This window comes from Mirounga leonina, unplaced genomic scaffold (genome assembly GCF_011800145.1).
Source record: "Mirounga leonina isolate KUSES-001 unplaced genomic scaffold, KU_Mleo_1.0 Mir_127, whole genome shotgun sequence".
Lineage (NCBI taxonomy): Eukaryota > Metazoa > Chordata > Mammalia > Carnivora > Phocidae > Mirounga > Mirounga leonina.
Window position 1 is genome coordinate 61,388,124 of NW_023270316.1, and position 20,997 is coordinate 61,409,120.

At 39.2% G+C, this 20,997-nt stretch overlaps 1 protein-coding gene across 2 annotated transcripts; it reads right to left on the minus strand.

Annotated features, from left to right (window-relative positions):
- Positions 1–3,678: 3,678 nt before the first annotated feature.
- Positions 3,679–20,567, minus strand: CKAP2 (cytoskeleton associated protein 2). Of its 2 annotated transcripts, none has more exons than XM_035003480.1 (9): positions 20,403–20,567; positions 18,425–18,506; positions 12,095–12,170; positions 11,125–11,987; positions 10,464–10,668; positions 8,860–9,030; positions 7,036–7,105; positions 5,241–5,490; positions 3,679–4,343 (listed from the first exon to the last, which is right to left on the minus strand). In XM_035003480.1, the coding sequence occupies exons 1-9, from the start codon at positions 20,470–20,472 to the stop codon at positions 4,088–4,090; spliced, it is 2,043 nt and encodes a 680-aa protein (XP_034859371.1). In that variant the 5' UTR covers positions 20,473–20,567; the 3' UTR covers positions 3,679–4,087. The 2 variants fall into 2 exon arrangements, with proteins under 2 accessions (XP_034859371.1, XP_034859370.1); XM_035003479.1 differs by having other exon boundaries at positions 12,095–12,173.
- Between the last annotated feature and the right edge of the window lie 430 nt (positions 20,568–20,997).

Below are 20,997 nucleotides of genomic sequence, written 5' to 3' on the forward strand. Positions count from 1 at the left end.
GCCTTTGGCTCAGGTCATGATCTCCAGGGTCCTGGGATCGAGCCCTACGCCTGAGCCCTGCATCAGGCTCCCTGCTCACCAGCGAGTCTGCTTCTACCTCTCTCTCTGCCCCTCCCCACCTGCTCTCTCTCTTGCTCTCTCAAGTAAAACCTTAAAAAAAAAAAAAAAAACTGGTAAAGGCCAGGAAACAGATTGCCCTCTTGAACTTCCAGAAGAAACACAATCCTGCTTATATCTTGATTTTAGTCCAGTGAGATCTAATCCAGACTTCTGACTTGCAGAAGAGAGTACATTTGTGTTGTTTTCAGCCACTGAGTTTGTGGTGATTTGTTACAGCAGCAAATCTAGGAAACTCATACAGCAAGGCATGGCACCTACCTCCTAGGAGTATTGTGAAAGTCAAAATGGATATATTAGAATATATTTTGGAACAACTTCTGGTTCTAAGTGCTGAACGTGTTTCACCATAAAATGGTAGAGTTAATAGGTGATTATTCTGTAAGTGTAGTGATAAGAGCAGGGTCTCTGGAGTATCATCTTCTTTCTGAATGGCCAACATTTGCAACATCTGCTCTGCTTGGTTTCAATTAAAGAAAAAAAAAATAGCACTATACATGCCTATGCCCAGAATGCTGCTACAAGCTGAAGTCTCCATGAAATAACGCTCCTGCTGATTAGCCACAGGCACAGACTCCAACCACTTTATATTCCTGACAGCATTGCAGCAAAAGTCATAAAAACACCCAACTCTTTTTTTCCCCCCGCCCAATGTCCATAGTCATGAAAAGGACCTTTTATCTTGTTCCATGAGTGTATTAGTTTGCTAGGGCTGCCCTAACAAAGTATCACAAACCGAGTGGCTTAAACAACAGAAACGTATCGTCTCACGGTTCTAGAGCCTAGAAGTCCAAAATAAGGGTGTCAGCAGGATTCTTGCTGAGAACTCAGAGAGGGACCTGTTCTGGGCCTCTCTCCTGGGCTCGTAGAATGCTATCTCCTCCCTGTCTCTTCACATCGTCTGCCCCATTATAATGGATTAGGAACCAACCCTAGATCGGTCTGACTTCATCTTAATTAATTATACCTGCAATGACCTTATTTCCAAATAAGGTCACATTCTACTGGGGCTTAAGACTCCAACATATCTTTTTTGGGGTGACACAATTCAGTCTATTAAGGATCAGCAAGCACAGACTAGTGAGTATGGAGGAAGAAATAGTGAGAACAGATCTGACCCCTTTTCTCTCTAGCAGTTGCCAAGGTGTGGATCCCAGTCAGGGGAGCTTCTGAACTGGGCAGTGACTGGAAATTAAATATTACTATAGATAACATATACAAGGTACTAGGCACTGTTTTAAGTCAGTCAATACATGTGAAGTGCTTAGAGTAGGACGGGGTAAGTGTTAGCTATCAACTCATTTTAATCTCCAAAACAACCCTAAAGCTACAATTATCTCTGAGGCACAAGAGGCTATTTGCCTCAGGTCCCACAGCTAGCAAGTGGTAGAACTGGTATTAGAACCCAGGCGGTATGACTCAAATCTGATTCTTAACCACTATCCTCCAGTGTTAGATGTTGCTTGCAGTGGTAAACAGTGTGAAAAGGTAGACCAAGTTAAAAAGTTCCCATATAGTCTTAATGTTACATTGATCTAGGTCAATGAAAAGTTCCTTATTAGCTTAAACTAGAAAAAAGACAAGTTGTAGAACCATACATGAAGTATGGTGCCATTTATGACCAACAAAGCAAAACAAAACCTACAAAATCCACACATACACACACGTGTTTATATGTGTATAAGTCTATGTATATGTTAAATACACAGAAAAAAATTGGGGAAGTTACTGTAATTATTAGTAACATTTAAAAAGGGTGGTGTGGTTGGAGTAGAAAAATTGTGCTTTCCCTGTATTTGGATTGAACAAGAACATATTCGGATACACAGTGAGGAGCTATAGAAGACATCAGGCAGGAGTCTCCTTGCTTTTGCCTGGGTAGTCACTTCATCATTTGGTTTACTGGTCACCTTTACTCTGCAACCTTCATATGGTCACCCAGTACCTCGTGTTTACTTATTTCAGGTCTAACTACATAGAAAAGACTCAGTTGATTCCCAAATACCTATGGAAAGGACTCTGACAGTCCAGATTGGGTCAGGTGCCCATTCTGGCCAATCAACCAGGGGGACAGCCAGAAATTATGACACAAAAATAACAGAGGCAATCATCTCTACTTTACCCCTCGGAAAGATGAGGTTCAACTAACTTCTCCACAGTCACGTAACTTTTAAGGGAAGGTAGGAGCTGAGATTTTGAATGTAGATCTGCTGGACTTCAAAGCTCATGTACCATATATTATATGCTTGGAGATATTTAGCTTGGAACAAACCTAGGTCAGACACGTGATAACTGTTCCTAAGCACCTGAAAGGGAGTGAGACCCATGTCTGTAAAAGTTAGCACTAGGATTATTTAAGGAGACAGATTTTTCCCACAGCTGAGGGAGGAGGGGGGGAAAAAAGCACTCTGTGAAACTTTTCCAAACAGAATGGTTTATCTCAAGTTCCCTCTCACTGAGACATTCCAAGCTACTCTATATGGCCAAATAAACCACATGGTAGCTTATTATAAAGCTGAGAGTATAGGCCAGCTTGAAGTTTATTTCAAAATGGCACATTTTGCACCATTCATACAAAGTACAAAAAAAATTAAGGTAAAAATTAAGGTAAACCTTTCGATAAACTTATAAATTTTTCAAAAGGAAATATACCATTAAGCACATATTTAAGTATTAAAAACCCCAAGTCAAATCCAACCACAATGTATTTCAAAAGCAAGGTTCAAATTTCACTGTAAACAGCATTTCATATTTGTTGAAATAAATGTCACTGAAACATCGTTATACAGATATATTTATTTATAAATATTAGGAACACAGTTTATAAAAGAATAAAACTCCTCTCTAGAGCATAAGACAACAGAACAAAGATAGGTGCTATTATACAAATGGAATGAGTGAACATAAGACTGTGATTTTCAAGCACATTTATATTACACACAGTTTTAAAACTATCAAATCTTTGAAACTATAGAATTGGTAGAGGATGTATTTAGGTATTAATTTGGAGACTTATAAAACAATTTTAGGGGTGATACTTAATGTGTGGGGAGAAGAAACTGTTTATATAACTATCATGTTTCAAGGGACATGACTTAACAGTAAAGTTTTTATTATATTTTATATTAGTTATATTTTATATTAGTTATTTAAAAAATACTACCTAAATGAGAATGACATTATATATTCCTTCTCTAATTCCATTCTAATAGTCTACAACTATATCAAATGAAATGAGGAAAGTTAAAGTTTTAACATTATAGACAGCCAAGTTACAAAAGGAACTAAAGAAAGAAACTCAGATTTAAAGTTTCAAATACCCACTGCGTTTGGCACATTTTCTTTTTTACTACAAAGTATTTCCTCTTAGAAATGGGGCATTTAGTTAATCATTGTTTGTGGTGACCTCAGCTACAATAAAAAAGAAGCCAACAGAGACCACAGACTCACTAGCATTGATGGAAAGTGATAGTGAAGAGCCTAAGCACAAGAGACCACAGCAGCCCGGGTAACAAGAATTGGGTGGAAAAGCAAACTACATCTTCCATGTCTTCACTTTTGAAAGGGGTCATCACATCACAATTATCGACTTTCCTACTGATCCAAAATTAAGGAAAGGCAAAAAAAGTCAGTATTCTGTCTGCCGCATTACTTATATTTAATGACTAACAATTTAAGACTATTAAAAGTGAACAAGCCAACATTATGATCAAACCTGTTTATATTCAAGGAACATAGTAAACTACTTGACAAAATTTACCTTTCTTAGGAACTCCCTCTGCTGAGATTGACAAGGTAGGATTAGCTTTCTGCTGCACAGAAGGCAATTCCTGCTATAATGTGAACATCAGTAGAAGAGCGCACTGCCATGAATACTTAGGTACTTGGCCAACTCCTAGGAGACATACAAAGATACAAAAGCAAACAAAAGCCCCCAGGAAAAACAGGAGCCCCGTTCCTTATCATCACTTTATTTCTCTTGTGCTGTTCCAGGCTCTGAGTACATGGGGCATAGCGCTGCATTTGGACGGCATACAAAAGCATCAGTTTCACCTCCTAATTCTGTTAACTGCTCCAGTGATGACACGCATGGATAATGGTCTTTTAACATATCTGGCAATTTAGAAGTCTTCTCTTGAATACGTCGAGAACGTCTAACTGGTGTTAGAAACTTTAGCTCTTTAAATGTAGTATCTGTGTTGTCAAACTGGATCTTCTTCTTTACACTAAAAAGACACAAAATTATTCCCAGAGTTAAAAAACATTAACGTTTTTACTTTGTTCTTTTATGCCATTTATCATCCTGTAACTTGTAGGTTACAACCATGTGATTGCCTGTCTTATAGAAAACAGGTACTGAAAGTTCCTTGTGGTTAGGAACTTATTCTTTTCCCTATGTGTTGTCACAGTTTGTACACAGTAGATTCTTAATATCTGTACAACTGGCTAATTGCTCAATTCCAAAACCTACTATTATCAATAACAGACAGACATTAAAATAAAATGTTGTCAAAGTTTTCTTTTATAAAATGGCAATACTTAGGGTAAAAGCAAAGCAAATACGCTAATTTTCTTTAAGATTTTATTTATTTATTTGAAAGAGAGAGACAGAGGTAGCGTTAGAGGTAGTGAGAGAGAGCATGAGTGGGAAGGAGGGAGAAGCAGGCTTCCCGCCGAGCAGGGAGCCCGACAAGGGGCTTGATCCGAGTGCCTGGGATCATGACCTGAGCCCAAGGCAGGCTTAACCGACTGAGCCACCCAGGCATCTCCAAATACAGTATTTAAAAGGTGAAGTGTCCAAGGGCCCCTGGGTGGCTCAGTCGGTTAAGTGTCCAACTCTTGATTTCAGCTCAGGTCATGATACCAGGGTTGTCAGATCAAGCCCTGTGACAGGGCTCCATGCTGGGTGTGGAGCCTGCTTAAGGTCTCTCTTCCCCGCCCCGCCCTCCCCAACTCATACGCGCTCTTTCTCTCACCCACACACACACACAAAAGGTGAAGTGTCCCAATGATACTGCCTTGCTTGAAACCTTTCTAACTGGAAGCTAAAGATTTTTAGATACCATATTTATTATTCCTAAACATAAAAACAAATCACAGCACATTACATTTTGAAAGTTTACCTTTGTAGGTATGGTGTAGTAGACACATTATATTTAATTAAGCAACTGCCCCTGGTTTCTGTACTGGGGGTTTTAACATCATTGGTTGGATCCTTTGTTTTGTCATCTTCTTCTTTTTCACCATCTTGAAATACCACATTTCTAGGTTTCTTTTCCGTTTCTGCTCTTCCTGACTCTAGATTAACACCTATATCTTCACTGTCGACTTCTTGGATGTATTCCTTAGTTGCACAAGCCTCAATACTTTCTCCTATAGAAATACATTTATAGATTAAGCTTTTGGTCAAAGTTGAAGAGCAAAATCAGAAGACATTAAAGTAATTCATAGTTGGTCAGATTTTCAAAATAGAAAAACCAAACTGCCATCTCCTAACTATTACTTTTCCTAAGCCAATACCGCTGACTATTAACAAATATTCACTATCATCTATGGGTTGGGATTATAGATACAGATATAAGAATGAAACCATCCCTGTCCTTTAAGTTCACATTCCATGGAAGAGACGTGCTTGAAAATAATTAAAATGAGAAAAATTCTATATAGCTGAGATAAGAACAAAGGGTTACGGGAACCCATAAAATGGGAAAACTACCTTTGCTTGAGGGACAGGGAGAGGGCTAGGGAAATCTTCACAAATGACATTTAGGCTGGGTCTTGAGAAACGAATACTTGACAAGGCCAAGGAAGACCATCTTGGTTATGAAGCTTAAAAGGAAATGACCTATTAAGACAAAACTAACGGGCCAGTGTGCTTAGAATATAGGGTGAGGAGCACGGTGGGGATGTGGGGAGGAGGTGATGATAGGTAGGAAGGGCTGGATTATAATGAACTTTACATGCAAGAAGTTTGGTAAAAAAAAACAAAAAAACAATCTTCGCTGGAGAAACAGATACACAATCAGATTTGATCACTACGAAGGATGGTTTAGAATGGCAAGAAAAAAGAATGATCTGTGATGATCAGAAGACAAACAAGGCTGTGACTGTCTCTAAGCAAGGTGGCAGAGAGGTAGGCATCAGTGAGAAGGAAGGGCCTGATTTACGAGTTATTTCTAAGTTCGGGCTTAACAAATAAACGCATGTGCACATCTGAATGAGTGGCAGGTGTACTGAGGGCATCTCTTGTAACATTCCTTGCTTAGGCATCTTCAATGACAGAGCAGTTTCTTTTTTCCCTTTTCTTTTTTGGGAGGAAGAGATGATGGTTTGGGGAAGCAATGAGGGAAGACGAGTTCAAAATAAAACATGCTTGATGGGAAATACTTGAGACATCTTGATAAATCCAGCAAGGTGAAAAGACCTCTAGATTTGACTACTAGGCAATTATTAGAGATTTGTACCAAGAGATGTTTCAGTTATAGGATATATCTGAACCTAGAAAATGTTTACATTTCATATACCTGACAGCTAATGAATCTCTTCCCTCTATCTACTATCCCTAGCAAAGAGAATTCTTGAATGAGCTTCTCTAGAGCATAGAACAGATGACAGAATTTAATAGATAAAATTTTAGAGATCATCTAATCAAAGTGCCTCATTTTTAACACAGGGAATTAAGGCCTAGAGAGGTAAGCTAACTTTCACAAACACTCAATGATAAATTTGGGTTTTGAACCAGAGATCCTAATTAAAAATTCTTACACTACATAAGGCCACTGAATCTCAGAGGTATGCCCACAGACGTAAGAGGAGAAAAACATCCTACAAATTTAAAAAGTTTAAAAAGATAAAAGAAAAATAATTCAAGGAAATTTAATAAAATCACAATTCACTTGAAGAAAATTAAAAACTTACCATATTTCACTTTTTCTTGACTCTTCATTGTTAGAATATCTGCAATTGCATGTCGCATCTCTTCAATAGGCTTAATTTTTTTAATGAAGAAAATACAAGTTTTATATTCTCAGACATTAACTAGGTTGTTCAAGTCAAAAATACTTAAAACAGTGACTATACTTCAAACTTTAAAACAAGGCAGTGGTTCTTAGATCATGTGTCTTTTCTCAGAATACTTATTTTGACACTCGAACTTTTAAAAATGACTCTTTCCAACTTATAGAATAAAAATGAACAGAAGGGGTAGAATTATCAGATTAAAATTTTTCTCCACAATTTTTCTTAAGCCTCTGGTAACTCTTAACTGCTTGTCTGATATAAACAAAATTAATGAACAAGTAGCAAGCTAACATTAATATCTACTAAAGAGCTAATAATATAAATTTAAAGTAAATTTAATATAAAGTTTACTCCTTTTCTCCTACATTCAAGTCCATGGTTATGTATTTTTTTCACATGCTATTAAATGCATCTTTGAACAGCTCAAGGTTGACCAGCCTAACATTTCACTCATTCAAATTCAACAGTTTTACTGACTGTCCATTATATGCCAGAACATGTAAGCACTTACTCTGTTCCTTTGTACTACTATGATTGCTAATGCAACATATTCAAGATATTATATAAAATGGAAGTTCTGGCTCATATTCCTAGTTCTAGAACATATTCCTGAACTACTCACTCATCCTGCTTTCAATTTTCTTGGCTAATTTTAATCCTTGTTTTCCACTTTCTGCTCCAGTGTCACATCTCTCTCTCTTTACACCCTGCTTTCTAGGTGAGTCCTTGGCTTGGTTATGCATCCTAGGTATTCTGCCTTAAGCCACCTTAAGTAATGTCCCTTCTGGTTCATGGAGTAGGAACCTCACACCCTCTTCCAGGTGGGATTCTGTCAAATACAATTACCCTTCAGCAAAATGTTTTATACATAATAGCCTTTGAGAGAGTATCTGCTGAATATTTGATTTAGGATTCAAGTGCAAGGTCAAATAGCATCTATTGGCTTTGCTGAGACTAAAGTGAGTAGACCTTTCTTAAAGAAAGGCTAAAGAAAGGAATTTTTAAAAACTCTCTCTGTAAATAATCTCCAAAATGCATTTTTGAGAAACTTGGTCAAAAGGAAATGCATTTTAGAAACATTTGCCCATAAAAACAAAAAACCCGGCCAAACCAAAAAACCTAGAATACAATTTATTCTATACCCAGAGCCTCTTGCAGCAACAGACTAGGAAGAGGGGAGAGGTGTGGTATCAAACCACTATGGCGCTAATATGTCAGAGAAACTAGTTTACTGCCATTTTCTATGTGTGGGCAGGACCAAACATATGGCATAAAAATGTGAGAACATTTAAGAAGTGTTCTTCAAGTGAAAGACTTCTTTCACAAAGCCACAGAACCTACTAACATTTTAAAAGTTAGTTTAATTCCACTTGGCTTTATATTCGCTAAATAAATTTTAATATTAAAAATTCAATTTCCCAGATTTCTTAACTAGGAAACGTGCAAAATGACATGTTGTGCTAAAATATTTCTCACGGCCAGTTTCATTAAATGTACATTACAGTGTATATCCATCTTCTAAGGTGTGATTGTCACTAGTTCATAAGCAAGTTTTAGAAGGTTGAGAAACAGCTTTTATAATATGTGATCATTGTGGCCTTTAAATATTCATTACTACTACATATGTAACTGCAATTTTATCAAGTTATGTTTGATGTACTCCAAAATAACTCTGAATTCCTTTACAGTGTATTAGTAAAGATCAGTAAGTTTTAATCTTACCTGAGCCCCTGCCAGAATAGCTTTCTCATAGATTGTGATAATATTTTCAATAGGACTTGTGAGTGGTTCAATACGTGCAAGGCATATCCAATATTTAACAAGTTTTTTGGCATCTGGAATATTTTTAATCAGGTCATTCAGTATGACCAATATTTCTTCTTTTGGGCACCCCTAAAATAGCAAGAAGTAAAGTGAGTGATATCCTTTAGCCTCTAAACTATGAACAATTAAGTAATTGTACTATAATCAAGATTAATGATAACTAGAGAAAAAGTTGGTAGAAAATTACTCATAAAAATATCCAGTGTTCTCTTCCTCACTCCAAACTTATTCTGAATGGCTAGCAAGAAGCCTATTAGTCATGAGTACAAAGCATGAAAACAATGAAATACTAGTTGAGAAAAATAGTAGTCAAAAATGACTAACACTGGGGTGCCTGGGTGGCTCAGGGTGGCGCCTGCCTTCAACTTGGGTCATGATCCCAGGGTCCTGGGATTGAGTCCCATGTCAGGTTCCCTGCTCAGCGGAGAGTCTGCTTCTCCTCTCCCTTCTCCTTCCCCCCACCCCCACCCCCACTCATGCTCTCTCTCTCACTCAAATAAGTAAAATCTTTAAAAAAAAAAATGACTAACACTTTACTTGGTCTTGATGATTATCCTTTTATATATTGTGAGATTCCATTTAATACTTGATTTAGAATTTTTGCAACTACCAAATGTTTATGAGGGGGAATAGCTTGCAGGTGTTTAAAAACGGTCTTTGTCAGGTCTTGATATTAAGGTTAAAATGAATCTGTAATGGCTGATTTAAGTAAGAGCTATATATAGTTAGAGGATAGGGAAGAGAACATCCACAGTATCAATGACAAACCCCAGCTGAACAGAAATAAGAATATAATAGGGAAACTCCAATCCTAATTTTCACTGGTCTTCAAAAAGCTTAAAGACACTCAGGAAGACCAGAGTAAGGTTTGAAATCATACTCTATATATTCATTCTTGCTATGGATCTTAGACACCATGGGTGACCAAATCAAGATTAAAAAATAGCCAGGAAATAAAGGAAACATTCTGGAGTTATTATACTCTGTAGGATTTTGGTCCAAATAGTGAAACTCTACAGTAAGTTTAAGACCATGATGATGTTGGTTTCGATTAATGGAATTTTGTTTGCAAATATTTTAGTTAACTTGAATTTAATCTGTGATAATGACTCACTAATTTATGTTGCTAGTCTTTGGTAAAATATGTAATGAGTAGAAAAAATAATATGTAAATATCCTGAAGGAATGTAAAAAATAGAAGTATCAGAGTGAATATCCACCCCCAGCCCATTCTATATTAACATCTTAGAGAAATACAATATTTATAAGTAAAAAAAAAAAAAATCAAGTTAAAAAACCTAATTATCCCTTTGATATATGTATATGTCCTCAATGAAAATGCGGTCCATTAAAGGCTAAAGAGAATCTCACAACTAACATTACGTCTACATAACACCACTAACACATTACGTGGTCAAAAGAGTGACAAGGTAATTTAGTAAGAGAACTTTTATAAGATAATTTGCAAACTATAAACTATTACACAAATATAAGGACTGTACCTCATTAATCAGGTTTAGGCATTCCGAAAATGTCTTGTTTACTTTTTCAGTAAATAATCTTTGTTCATCTTCTTCTACCATGGTCGTCCAAAAGGACCCAACTGAGTTTTCGTTTTGCCCTTCAGGCTCAGGCTGGGTAACCACTGAGCTAGGAGGCCTTTTCAGCACTTTTCTTTTACCAGCTTTCCACTCACCCAGACGAACTCTAGAGTTAGAAGCAGGACATAAGCATTACTGTGATACTGATGAGAGAATTCTGTCAGACAGAGAAGTTAAAAAATAACTCAGGTCTTTAAGTAGTTCCACATGTAGGCCACACGTAAGTTCACAAGTTCGAACAGAAAGAAATACTGAACATATCAATGTTCGTTTCATGCTCAAACACCCCAAGAATGTGTTTTTAAATGGAGAGGTTATAAAATATTTCCCAACTGTATTAAGCTTTGTAACTCAGATTACATTACAACAACCTAATGAAACAGACTCAAGCACAGTAACTTAGGTCACACTGTTCCACCACATAAATTTGCTTCAGCTGGTCTGTTTATGACAGAGGAGATTCCACACCCACACAAGTTCTAATATATTCAAGGAGATTATAAGCCAAATTCACAAGTGGTACTCTATTGAAAACTAAGCCCCCAAAATGACATCTACTTACTTTCTCTCTTCTGCAGTTTCTTTGGGCTGAGCCGATCTATCAAGAGTTGCTTTTGCTATAGTGTGTCTGCGAGGGTCAATGCTTTTTGATTTCTGTACCAGTTTGGTGTTAGAAGATGAAGCAGGCCTGGCTACAGTTTCAGAGGTCAGGCTTCTTGACAGTGTCTTCTTTCTCTCTACAGCCTGAGAACTGGCTTTGGCACTAGATGAAACCGTGTTTGGTTGCAGTAATTCTTTCTCCCGAGGCCCCTTCCGGATTGTAACATTGGCAGTGGCTCGCCCGATGCCCAGTTTCACAGCGTCCTGAGCACTGTCGCGGTGACTTCTGATAGGAGGCCGCACCAGCTGTCTGTCCTGAGCTGCAGTGCTCCCAAGTTTCGTGGTGGTCACCACGTTTGGGGCTCTATCACTTCTCACTGTTGTACTGTGAGTGTCTGTGGGTGGAGGCTCTGGGTCTTTAGGGACAGCAGCTGAAGGCTTCCTCGTTGTTGCAGAACTCTCATCTCTGACTGGGAGGGGCTTTCTAAATGAATTAATCTTAGACTGAACAATTTGGCCACGGTAAGACCCGAGCACAAGCTTCTTGGACATGTTAGCATCTTGCTTTGGTTTTTCTATGGATATTTGTTTCTTTTTATTGTTGTTTTTAAGATGAAACACTTGGCTTAATGTCATGTGTTGACTTTGAGGGTCATCTTTAATTGGTATGGACTGTCCCATTTGATTATTATCCTCAAAATTATGTGTGTCAACTGCTATTGTTGAACTGGTTAATTCATTAGAAGGTCTTAAAGGAATACAATTTTTTCCCATTGTTACATGATTTTTGTTCCCAGGAGGTCTACTGACATTTTCTTTACCAGCCTAAAAGAGTGATTTAAGACAAATCAGCATTTCAGAACAAACTTTAAGAGTTTAGGAAGGGAAAAGGGGGGGAAGGACAGTTTAGGAGGGCTCTGTGCATATCTTACCATTTTTGTTTTAAATTTCAGAACTTTTGTCTCTTCGTGGACTTGGCCCTCAGAGTTCATCACTTTCTGGTCTCTGCTACTTTAAAAAATAAAAAATGAAAAAAAGTTTAACCATGTACCAAGGAAGTTTTCTCTTTGGGGGGAGGAATGAGAGAATATTAACAATCATCTGACTTTGTAATTTTAAATTGAGGCAAGAATGGAACTGAGATTTATTCGTCCTTTTTCTTATTACAGAGTGACTTAATAGTGTAAACAAGATAGCTGAGGAATTTAAAGGTATTTTCTTAAAAGTCTTAACACCCTCCCTACACAGAATATGTAAACATTTGATAATCTCATTCCAAGCCATTCTTCCTAGTCACTTAAACAAGTCCTCAAAACCTTTATTAAGCAACATTTTCTTTGGCTCAGGCCATGATTTTGGGGTCACGAGATGAAGCCCCGCCTTGAGCCCTGCACTGGGTGTGGAGCCTGCATAAGATTCTCTCTCCCTCTGTCCCCCCCACCCCCACACCCCCGCTCACACACTCTCTCTCTCAAGGGGGTGGGGTAGGGGGTGGGGAGGGAGGCAATCTACTAAGTGAGAGAAGTTATTTACAAAGGATATATCTGATAAGGGGTTAATTTGCAAAATTTATAAAGAACTCCTACAACTCAACATGAAGAAAACCCAATTAAAAAGTGGGCAGAGGATCTGTACAGACATTTTCCCAAAGACATACATGGTCAACAAACCCATGAAAAGATGCTCAACATCACTAATCATCAGGGAAATGAAAATCAAAACCACAATGAGATATCACCTCACAACAGTTAGAATGGCTAGTATTTTTTTTTTTTTTTAATTTTGAGAGAGAGAGAGCGAGCAAGCGCATGCTTGAGCATGGGGAGAGGATCTCAAGCAGACTCCATGCTGAGCACGGAGCCAGATGTAGGGCTCGATCTCACAACCCTGAGATCATGACCTGAGCCGAAATCAAGAGTTGGATGATTAACCGGCTGAGCCACCCAGGCACCCCCAGAATGGCCAGTATTAAAGAAACAAAAAAAAACAAATGTTGGAAAGGATACAGAGAAAAGGGAGCCCCTGTACATGAAAATATAAATTGGTACAGTCAGTGAAAAACAGTATGGAGGTTCCTCAAAAAATTAAAAAGAGGAATACCAGATGATCCAGTATTTTCACTCCTGGGTATTTACCTGAAGAAAATGAAAACACTAATTCAGAAAGATATATCCACCCCTGTGTTTACTGCAGCATTATTTACAATAGTCAAGATATAGAAGTAACCTAAGTGTCCACTGATAAATGAATGAAGATGTGGTATATGTATATGTGTGTGTGTATGTATATATACATATACATACACACACAATGGAGTATTACTCAGCCATAAAAAAGAATGAAATCTTGCCATTTGTGACAACATGGATGGACCTTGAGGGTATTCTGCCAAGTGAAATAAGACAGTTGGGGAAAGACAAATATCATATGATTTCACTTCTATGTGAAATCTAAAAAAATAAAACAAAACAAAAAAACAACAAATAAACAAATAGAAAGAGATTCAAATACAGAGAATTGCAGGTTGCCTGAGAGGAAGGCAATGGGGGGGTGGATGAAATAGGTGAAGGGAGTTAAGAGGCACAAACTTCTAGTTATAAAGTAAGTCAGCCATGGGGATGAAAAGTACAGCACAGAGAATATAGTCACTTGGTATGGTGACAGAAAGTGACTACGCTTGCGATGGTAAGCATTTAATGTGTACAAATGTCAAATCACTATGATGTATACCTAAAAGTAATATAATATTATATGTCAACTATACTTTGATTAAAAAGAATAAAAGAAAAAAATAGCTCTCCCAAAAGAAATCCAAAATCTTCCATACCCACTGACAGCCCAATTTATTACAAATGTGGACTTTACTTTTTAGATGACAATGCATTTAGAATACATATCCAAAACAAATGCTTTCTCAAGAATTTGACCTACACTCCTTTGAATAAATACAGACTGGTTTGTACAGGCCATGATATTCTCTTAACAAGTCATTATAACAATCTGCATTCCATTAAGAAAAGAAAAAACACGCTCAATTAGACATGCCATTGATTCTAAGATCCCCAGTTCAGAGACGTTAAAATGTAAAAGGTATATATTTTAGCATGAACAAAACTTATCTGTATGACAATCTGGGTTACACTGCTTTTCACATCTGTTTGCTCAGTCTGTTTGGACAAGGGGCAGAACTTTGACAGCTTGTATTACACATTTTGGATGATGGCAGAGAAGAGTCAATATGTGTCACTGAACAGAGCAATGTCTTCCCAGTTTAAGCTCCTGCATTCACTACCTGATGGCAAATACTCCTGTTATTATTCACTGGTCTGTAGTCTGGTGTGGGGTGGGAGATGATGCTCAGGGTCCACCTGTCAGGGACTCCCAATGTGGTACCTTAACTAATCAGACACCCTATTACTTCTGGACATGCAGTATACTGTGATGTTATCTCACTGAGAAAATCAGACGCAGTCTTAACAAGAATTAGCCCTTCTTTCCTCCACCAAAGACTGTCAGCCTATCTGCCTCTGTACCCACATATTCTGCCTTCCCTCCTGTCTATGGATGAACTGACACCATGCTGACTCAAGGTCAAACTCAATATTTGTGTTCTCCTGCTTGCCTACTCAGGATTTTGTTCCTGTGATAATTTGCTCATTCTTCTTAACTTGCCCCTCTACTACATCACTCCCATCAGCATATAAACACTATCTATTATATCTCATCTTAAAAGCCTTAAACTCCACATTCCCTTTCAGTTCCAGCCTCATTTCTCTTTGCTTTATAGCAAAACTTCTCAAAAGCATGTATCTATACACACTGTCCCCATGTTGTGACATTCCATTCTCTCCCCAGCCCACGCCTCTTGGGAGCATGTCCTCGGCACTCTACTGCAGACTCCCAATGTCATCTGCTTCCATGTTTCTACAAGTCATGGGTCAATTCTGTTTTCACCTTACTGAACCTTTAAGCAGCACTTGACACAGGCAGCCACGCTTCTTTCCTTCAATACTTTCTTCACTTTGCTACCAATCACCAGCTATTCTCCTTTTTCTCCTACCTCAGTGGTCTACTTCTATTAAGTCTGTCTCTCTTCTTCCTAAATTTTTGGGGGCTCAGTCACTAAGCATCTGCCTTCGGCTCAGGCCATGATCCCAGGGTCCCGGGATCAAGCCCCGCATCAGGCTCTCTGCTCAGTGGGGAGTCTGCTTCTCCGTCTGCCTCTCTCCCCCTCCAGCTTGTTTCGCTCTCTCTCTCTCTCACTCTCTCAAATAAATAAAATCTTTAAAAAAAAATAAATTTAAAATTTTTCTTCTGCATTTTTTAGTTTTATACTTCTCAGGGACTCCTCCTTTTCTGTCTGTGCTAACAGAATCCTAGTACTTAGTCTTGATATTGCTGGTTTTTTAACTGCTAACTAAAAAAAATTCAGGATAAGGAGAATCCACCTTATTCACCTGTCCAGTATGGAGAGTTATACTGAAATATGTTCTGTCCCATTCTGTCTTGTTATGATAAAACTGCCCCCACCAAAGTTATCTAAACAGGATTCTTAAAATACCCACATTAGAGATTGTAAAATAAAATGACTTAATTTTGAAAAGCTGCAACTCTGATTGGTCGTCTATTTAACAATTTGTTGCTCAAGTAACAATATTTAAGTTGACATCTGTTTTCTGAAAAGAATAAATATGGTACTTGTAAGATTTCTTGGTAAACCCAGAAGAATTTCAGAATTTTCTTTTCTTCCCACTGTGTTTAAGAGTACTATAAACCCCAAGGCCCAGTTGAGTTCCTTATTTAAATCATAGTTGAGAGTCATGCTCTTACTTGAATTAATACTCTCTTTACTCACTCTCTAGTAATCTTATCCCACCTCAAAGTTTTAAATAAATATCATCTACAAACTGATAATTTCCAAGTTTAAATCTCTGGTCCCAATCTCAATCCAGCCCTTCAGACATGTAACTATTTGGCATTTCCACTTGGATGTCCTGTTGGTACCTCAAACTTAGCATGGCCAAATCAAAGCTCCAGATTCCCCCATTCCTCCCTCAGTCTTCTCCGTCTTGATATATGGTATCACTAGCCACTCAATTATTCAAATAAAAAATCTAGGATCGTATTTCTGTTTTAAATGAAGAAATGCAGGATTAGTAAATGAAAATTTAAAGCATTTAAAGTAACCTATTAATGTAAAGTTAAAAAGAATTTTTAAAATTTGGAAATAATGCCAAACTTACATAAAGTTGCAAAATTATAAATAGTTCAAAGAATATTCATATACTGTTTACCCAGATCTACATAGTGTTAACCTTTTATTCCATTTGCGTTATTATTTACACTATTTCTGAACATGTGTCTGTGTGGAGTACATGCAATTTTTTCTACCTGAATCTTTCAAGTCAAGATACATACTTTATTACCTTTAAACCCTTAATGCTTCAGTGTTTATTTCCTAAAAATAGTGACTTTCTCTTACATAACCATAGTGGTTATCAAATCTATAAATTCAACTTGATATATCCTTTCATCTGTTTATATTCTAGTTGAAAACTGACCTAATAATGTCTTTACTAATATTTCACCCTCCACAGTAGGATATAGTATCAGGGTCAGGTGTTGGACTGAGTGGTAGCTCTTAATCTGGAACATTCAGGGTCATCTTAAAGGCCATTCTTTCTTTCACGTCCCATCCATACCTAATCCATCACCAAGTCCTGTCATCTGTACCTCCTAAATATAAGCACCATCTGACCACTTCCAACCATGAGGAAGGGTATGAAGAATTTACAAAACCAAAATATAGCAATAACTGTTTGGAGAAACTAAAGAAACCAGGAGAATAGAGTAACTCAAGAACCAGTGCTCTGTGTGTAAAGCCACTGAGAAATCGTGAAACATTATCTACCACTTATTGGGCTCTCTCCATATACCAGGCATAGCACAATGCTTCACTCTCTTATTTGATCCCCAAGGAACACACATTACTATCCCATTTTAATATTAGTAAATGGACTCAGAGAAGCCACGTAACTCCCCTGAGGTTACACAGTTGTAGTGGCAGACTTATGGGCTCCAGGCCTTATCACTCTAAAGCCAATGCTCTCAGAATGCCAGAAGGAGCCTAAAGGATGTTACTAACAGTTATCTCTGAAGGGGCATTTGATCTGCTTTATATACTTTCATGGGGCTTTGTTTCAGCCACAACCATGTACTATTTTTTAAATTTTAACAAAATAACACCAAGATACTCCTATGGAGGGTTGAGACTAAAACAAATGATCTCTAAACATTTGGGGAGAGCCACCTCCTGAAGAATAACCATTTACGCCTCTCCCCCTCCCCCCCCCACACAGTAAAAACCTTACTAAATTAAGACTGACCTTTGTAGCAGTGCATAAACCATAAGTCAATATTTTGATATATACAAACACTTTGCTTTAAAATTAATTGTTTCATCTTAGAGTGTGAATTAATTTACATGGGAAGAAATACTGTGCTATCCAAGAAGGTATGGCTACTGAGCACTTGAAATGTGCCTAGTCCAAACTGATGTGTGAAAGTGTGAAATACATACCAAGATTTTGAAAACTCAGTACCTAAAAAGGATGTAAAATATCTCAATAACTTTTAAGAATTACATGTTGAAATTATAACATGGTATATATTCGATTAAATGTTATTACAATTCATCTTTTAAAAAGACTTTTCAGAGGGGCACCTGGGTGGCTCAGTTGGTTAAGCTCAGGTCATTATCTCAGGGTCCTGGGATTGAGCCCCACCACAGGCTCCAAGCTCAGCAGGGAGTCTGTTTGTCCCTCTCCCTCTGCCCATCCCCTGCTCATGCACTCTCCCAATAAATATTTTTTAAAAAATATAAATAATTACATCAAAAACTAATGATTGGACATAATAATACATATATATATATAAATAAAAAGACTTCTCAAATGTGGCTACTAGAAAAAATTTTTTTAAGATTTATTTATTTAAGAGAGAGAAAGAGCCAGCTGGGGGAAGGGCACAGGTAGAGGGAGACAAGCAGACTCCCTGTTGAGAGGGGAGCCAGAAGTGGGGATCAATCCCAGGACCCTGAGATCTGACCTGAGCCAAAATCAAGAATGGGATGCTTAACCCACTGAGCCACCCAGACACCCCAGAAATTTTAAATTACAGTACAATTTTGGCTCCAATTACATTTTTATTAGACAGCTCTGACATAATTTTACAGATCTGAAACGAGAAAAATTTGACCTCACCTGGGTATGTGATTTTCCTGTTTGTATGCAAAAAAAGTTTTTCTTTTTAACATATGTTCCTTGAGTTTTTGTCTTCTTTGTTCTAAACAACAAAAAAGCAACAAGTCAACATTTGTTACAACAGTAACAGCAAATAAATATTCACTAAATGAACATCTTACTTCGAAAAATGTTCTACTAGAGATCACATCTTACATACAACAGAAAATTTCCCAGTTCAGTATTGCCTTTGAAAAATAATCCCATTTTTAAGAGATTGTTACCATAAAAGGTCCCCACAAGCACTGCACAAGAATTACATTCTCTCTTGTTTGAAAGTGAAAAATCTGGAGAACGTCATTTTCAACATAGGGTTACTGAAAGCCAAACTTTAAAGAAACTAAATAGCAGAGTAGAGACACTAGACTCCAAGTTCTAATTTACCAGAGCTGGGTTGGGAAAGAGTTTCTTTCCTCTGTGTTCCCATGTGCAGGACAAAGAACTAACAATATTATTTCTGAAGACCCAGCCAACCCTGGATTTACATAAAGTCGATTGTGTTAAATTTGAAGCATCAGACGAGGCAACCCCAACTCTCCCAAAAACTCGCTCTCCCCAAAAAACAAATAATCAAGTCAAAAAATGGGCAGAAGACATGAACAGACACTTCTAGGAAGAAGACATACAAATGGCTAACAGACACATGAAAAAATATCATCATTAGCCATCAGAGAAATTTGAATCAAAACCACATTGAGATACCACCTTACACCAGTTAGAATGGCAAAAATTGACAAGGCAAGAAACAACAAATGTTGGAGAGGTTGTAGAGAAAGGGGAACCCTCTTACACTGTTGGTGGGAATGCAAGTTGGTACAGCCACTTTGGAAAACAGCGTGGAGGTGCCTCAAAAAATTAAAAATAGAGCTACCTTAGGAGCCAGCAATTGCACTTCTGGGTATTTACCCCAAAGACACAGATGTAGTGAAAAGAAGGGCCATATGCACCCCAATGTTCATAGCAGCAATGTCCGCAATAGCCAAACTGTGGAAAGAGCCGAGATGCCCTTCAACAGATGAATGGATAAAGAAGATGTGGTCCATATATACAAAGGAATATTACTCAGCCATCAGAAAGGATGAATACCCAACTTTTACATCAACATGGATGGGACTGGAGTAGATTATGCTAAGTGAAATAAGTCAAGCAGAGAAAGTCAATTATCATATGGTTTCACTTATTTGTGGAACACAAGGAATAGCATGGAGGACATTAGGAGAAGGAAGGGAAAAATGAAGGTGGGGGGAATCGGAGGGAGAGATGAACCATGAGTGACTATGGACTCCAAGAAACAAACTGAGGGTGTTAGAGGGGTGGGGGGTGGGGGGATGGGTTAGCCTGGTGATGGGTATTAAGGAGGGCACGTACTGCATGGAGCAATGGGCGTTATACAAAAACAGTGAATCGTGGATCACTACACCAAAAACTAATGATGTATTGTAGGGTGACTAACATAAAATAATAAAATTTAAAAAAACAAACTTGCTCTCCACTCAGAAGGCGGGAGCGCCCTGCGCAAGCGCAGTCGGCACTCGACCCGGGCGCGGCCCCGCCCCCCCCGCAGGTCCCGAGTCCCCAACCTGGGGGCGGACAGGAGTGCCGCGCACCCTCCCTCGCCAAACGGACTCCTCCACGGCAGGCCCGTCTCCGCCACCGGTGGGTCACGCCCGGCCACTAACGACCGCACGTGAGGCGCTCCGCCCCGCACCCTAACACCACGGACCCGGCACCGTTCTGGTTGTCCATTTCGCAAATGCGGAGATTGCGGCTGTGAAAGGCCGAGCGATCTGCCCACGGTTCTCACACAACTGGTCAGGGCCGAAGCTGGTCGGCGGACTTGAGGCCCCAGCCGCTGACTCCGAGCCACCCCCCTCTCCCACGGTCGCCCCCGTCCCCTCGGGCAAAGGAGGCGCCCGCCTCCCGCCACCGCGGCCCTCACCTCTGAACGCGGGCTGAGCCCTCTGGCTCGGGGGCAGCTGCAGGTCCTGGGGCACGGCTGGGGTGCTCATGGCTGCTACCCGACGGGGATGCGTCTCGGCTCCCGCAGCCCCGGACTGCGCAAGCCGAGGGTCCGGCACACGGAGCACGCCGCCGCCCGGCTGTAGAAGGCGCGGCGTGAATTGAATGAGCCAATGGGCGCCGAGGGGCGGAGCCTGGGCTGCGGTTGCGGGGGCGGGTTGTGCGTCTGCCAGTTTCAGTTAGGGCTGCTCAGCTGAGTCCCCAGGCTGGCCGACGTGGCCAGCTGTTTCCGTGTTGGGCTTGCGCCCTGGGGGGAGTGGACCTGCCAAGTCCCTGCTGTGTGGCAGATAGGACTAGTCTTTGGACGCTCACAGTGCGTGGAGGAAGGCCGACTAGAAAAGTGTCGTTTGGCTGCGCTTGTTAAGCCAGAGCGTGTTCGCCGAGAAGGCTGTAAGCACCCACCGACGGCTGTACCGAGAGCAGGTGTAGTTCCCTTTCCCCAAAATGACTTCATGGCCATATGACAGCTAGGAAGAGGGACTGTAGGACTGCTGGCAACACTGACTCCTCCTTTG

Bases quoted from the DNA above. Each gene is read 5' to 3' on its own strand.
- CKAP2 (XM_035003479.1), bottom strand. From the start codon at position 20,472: ATGAGCACCCCAGCCGTGCCCCAGGACCTGCAGCTGCCCCCGAGCCAG. The intron at 7,106-8,859 runs GTAAGATTAAAA...AAAAAAATTAAG, and splicing joins CTATTCTGGCAGGGGCTCAG to CCTATTGAAGAGATGCGACA. The intron at 5,491-7,035 runs GTAAGTTTTTAA...GTATTTCTATAG, and splicing joins TCAAGAAAAAGTGAAATATG to GAGAAAGTATTGAGGCTTGT.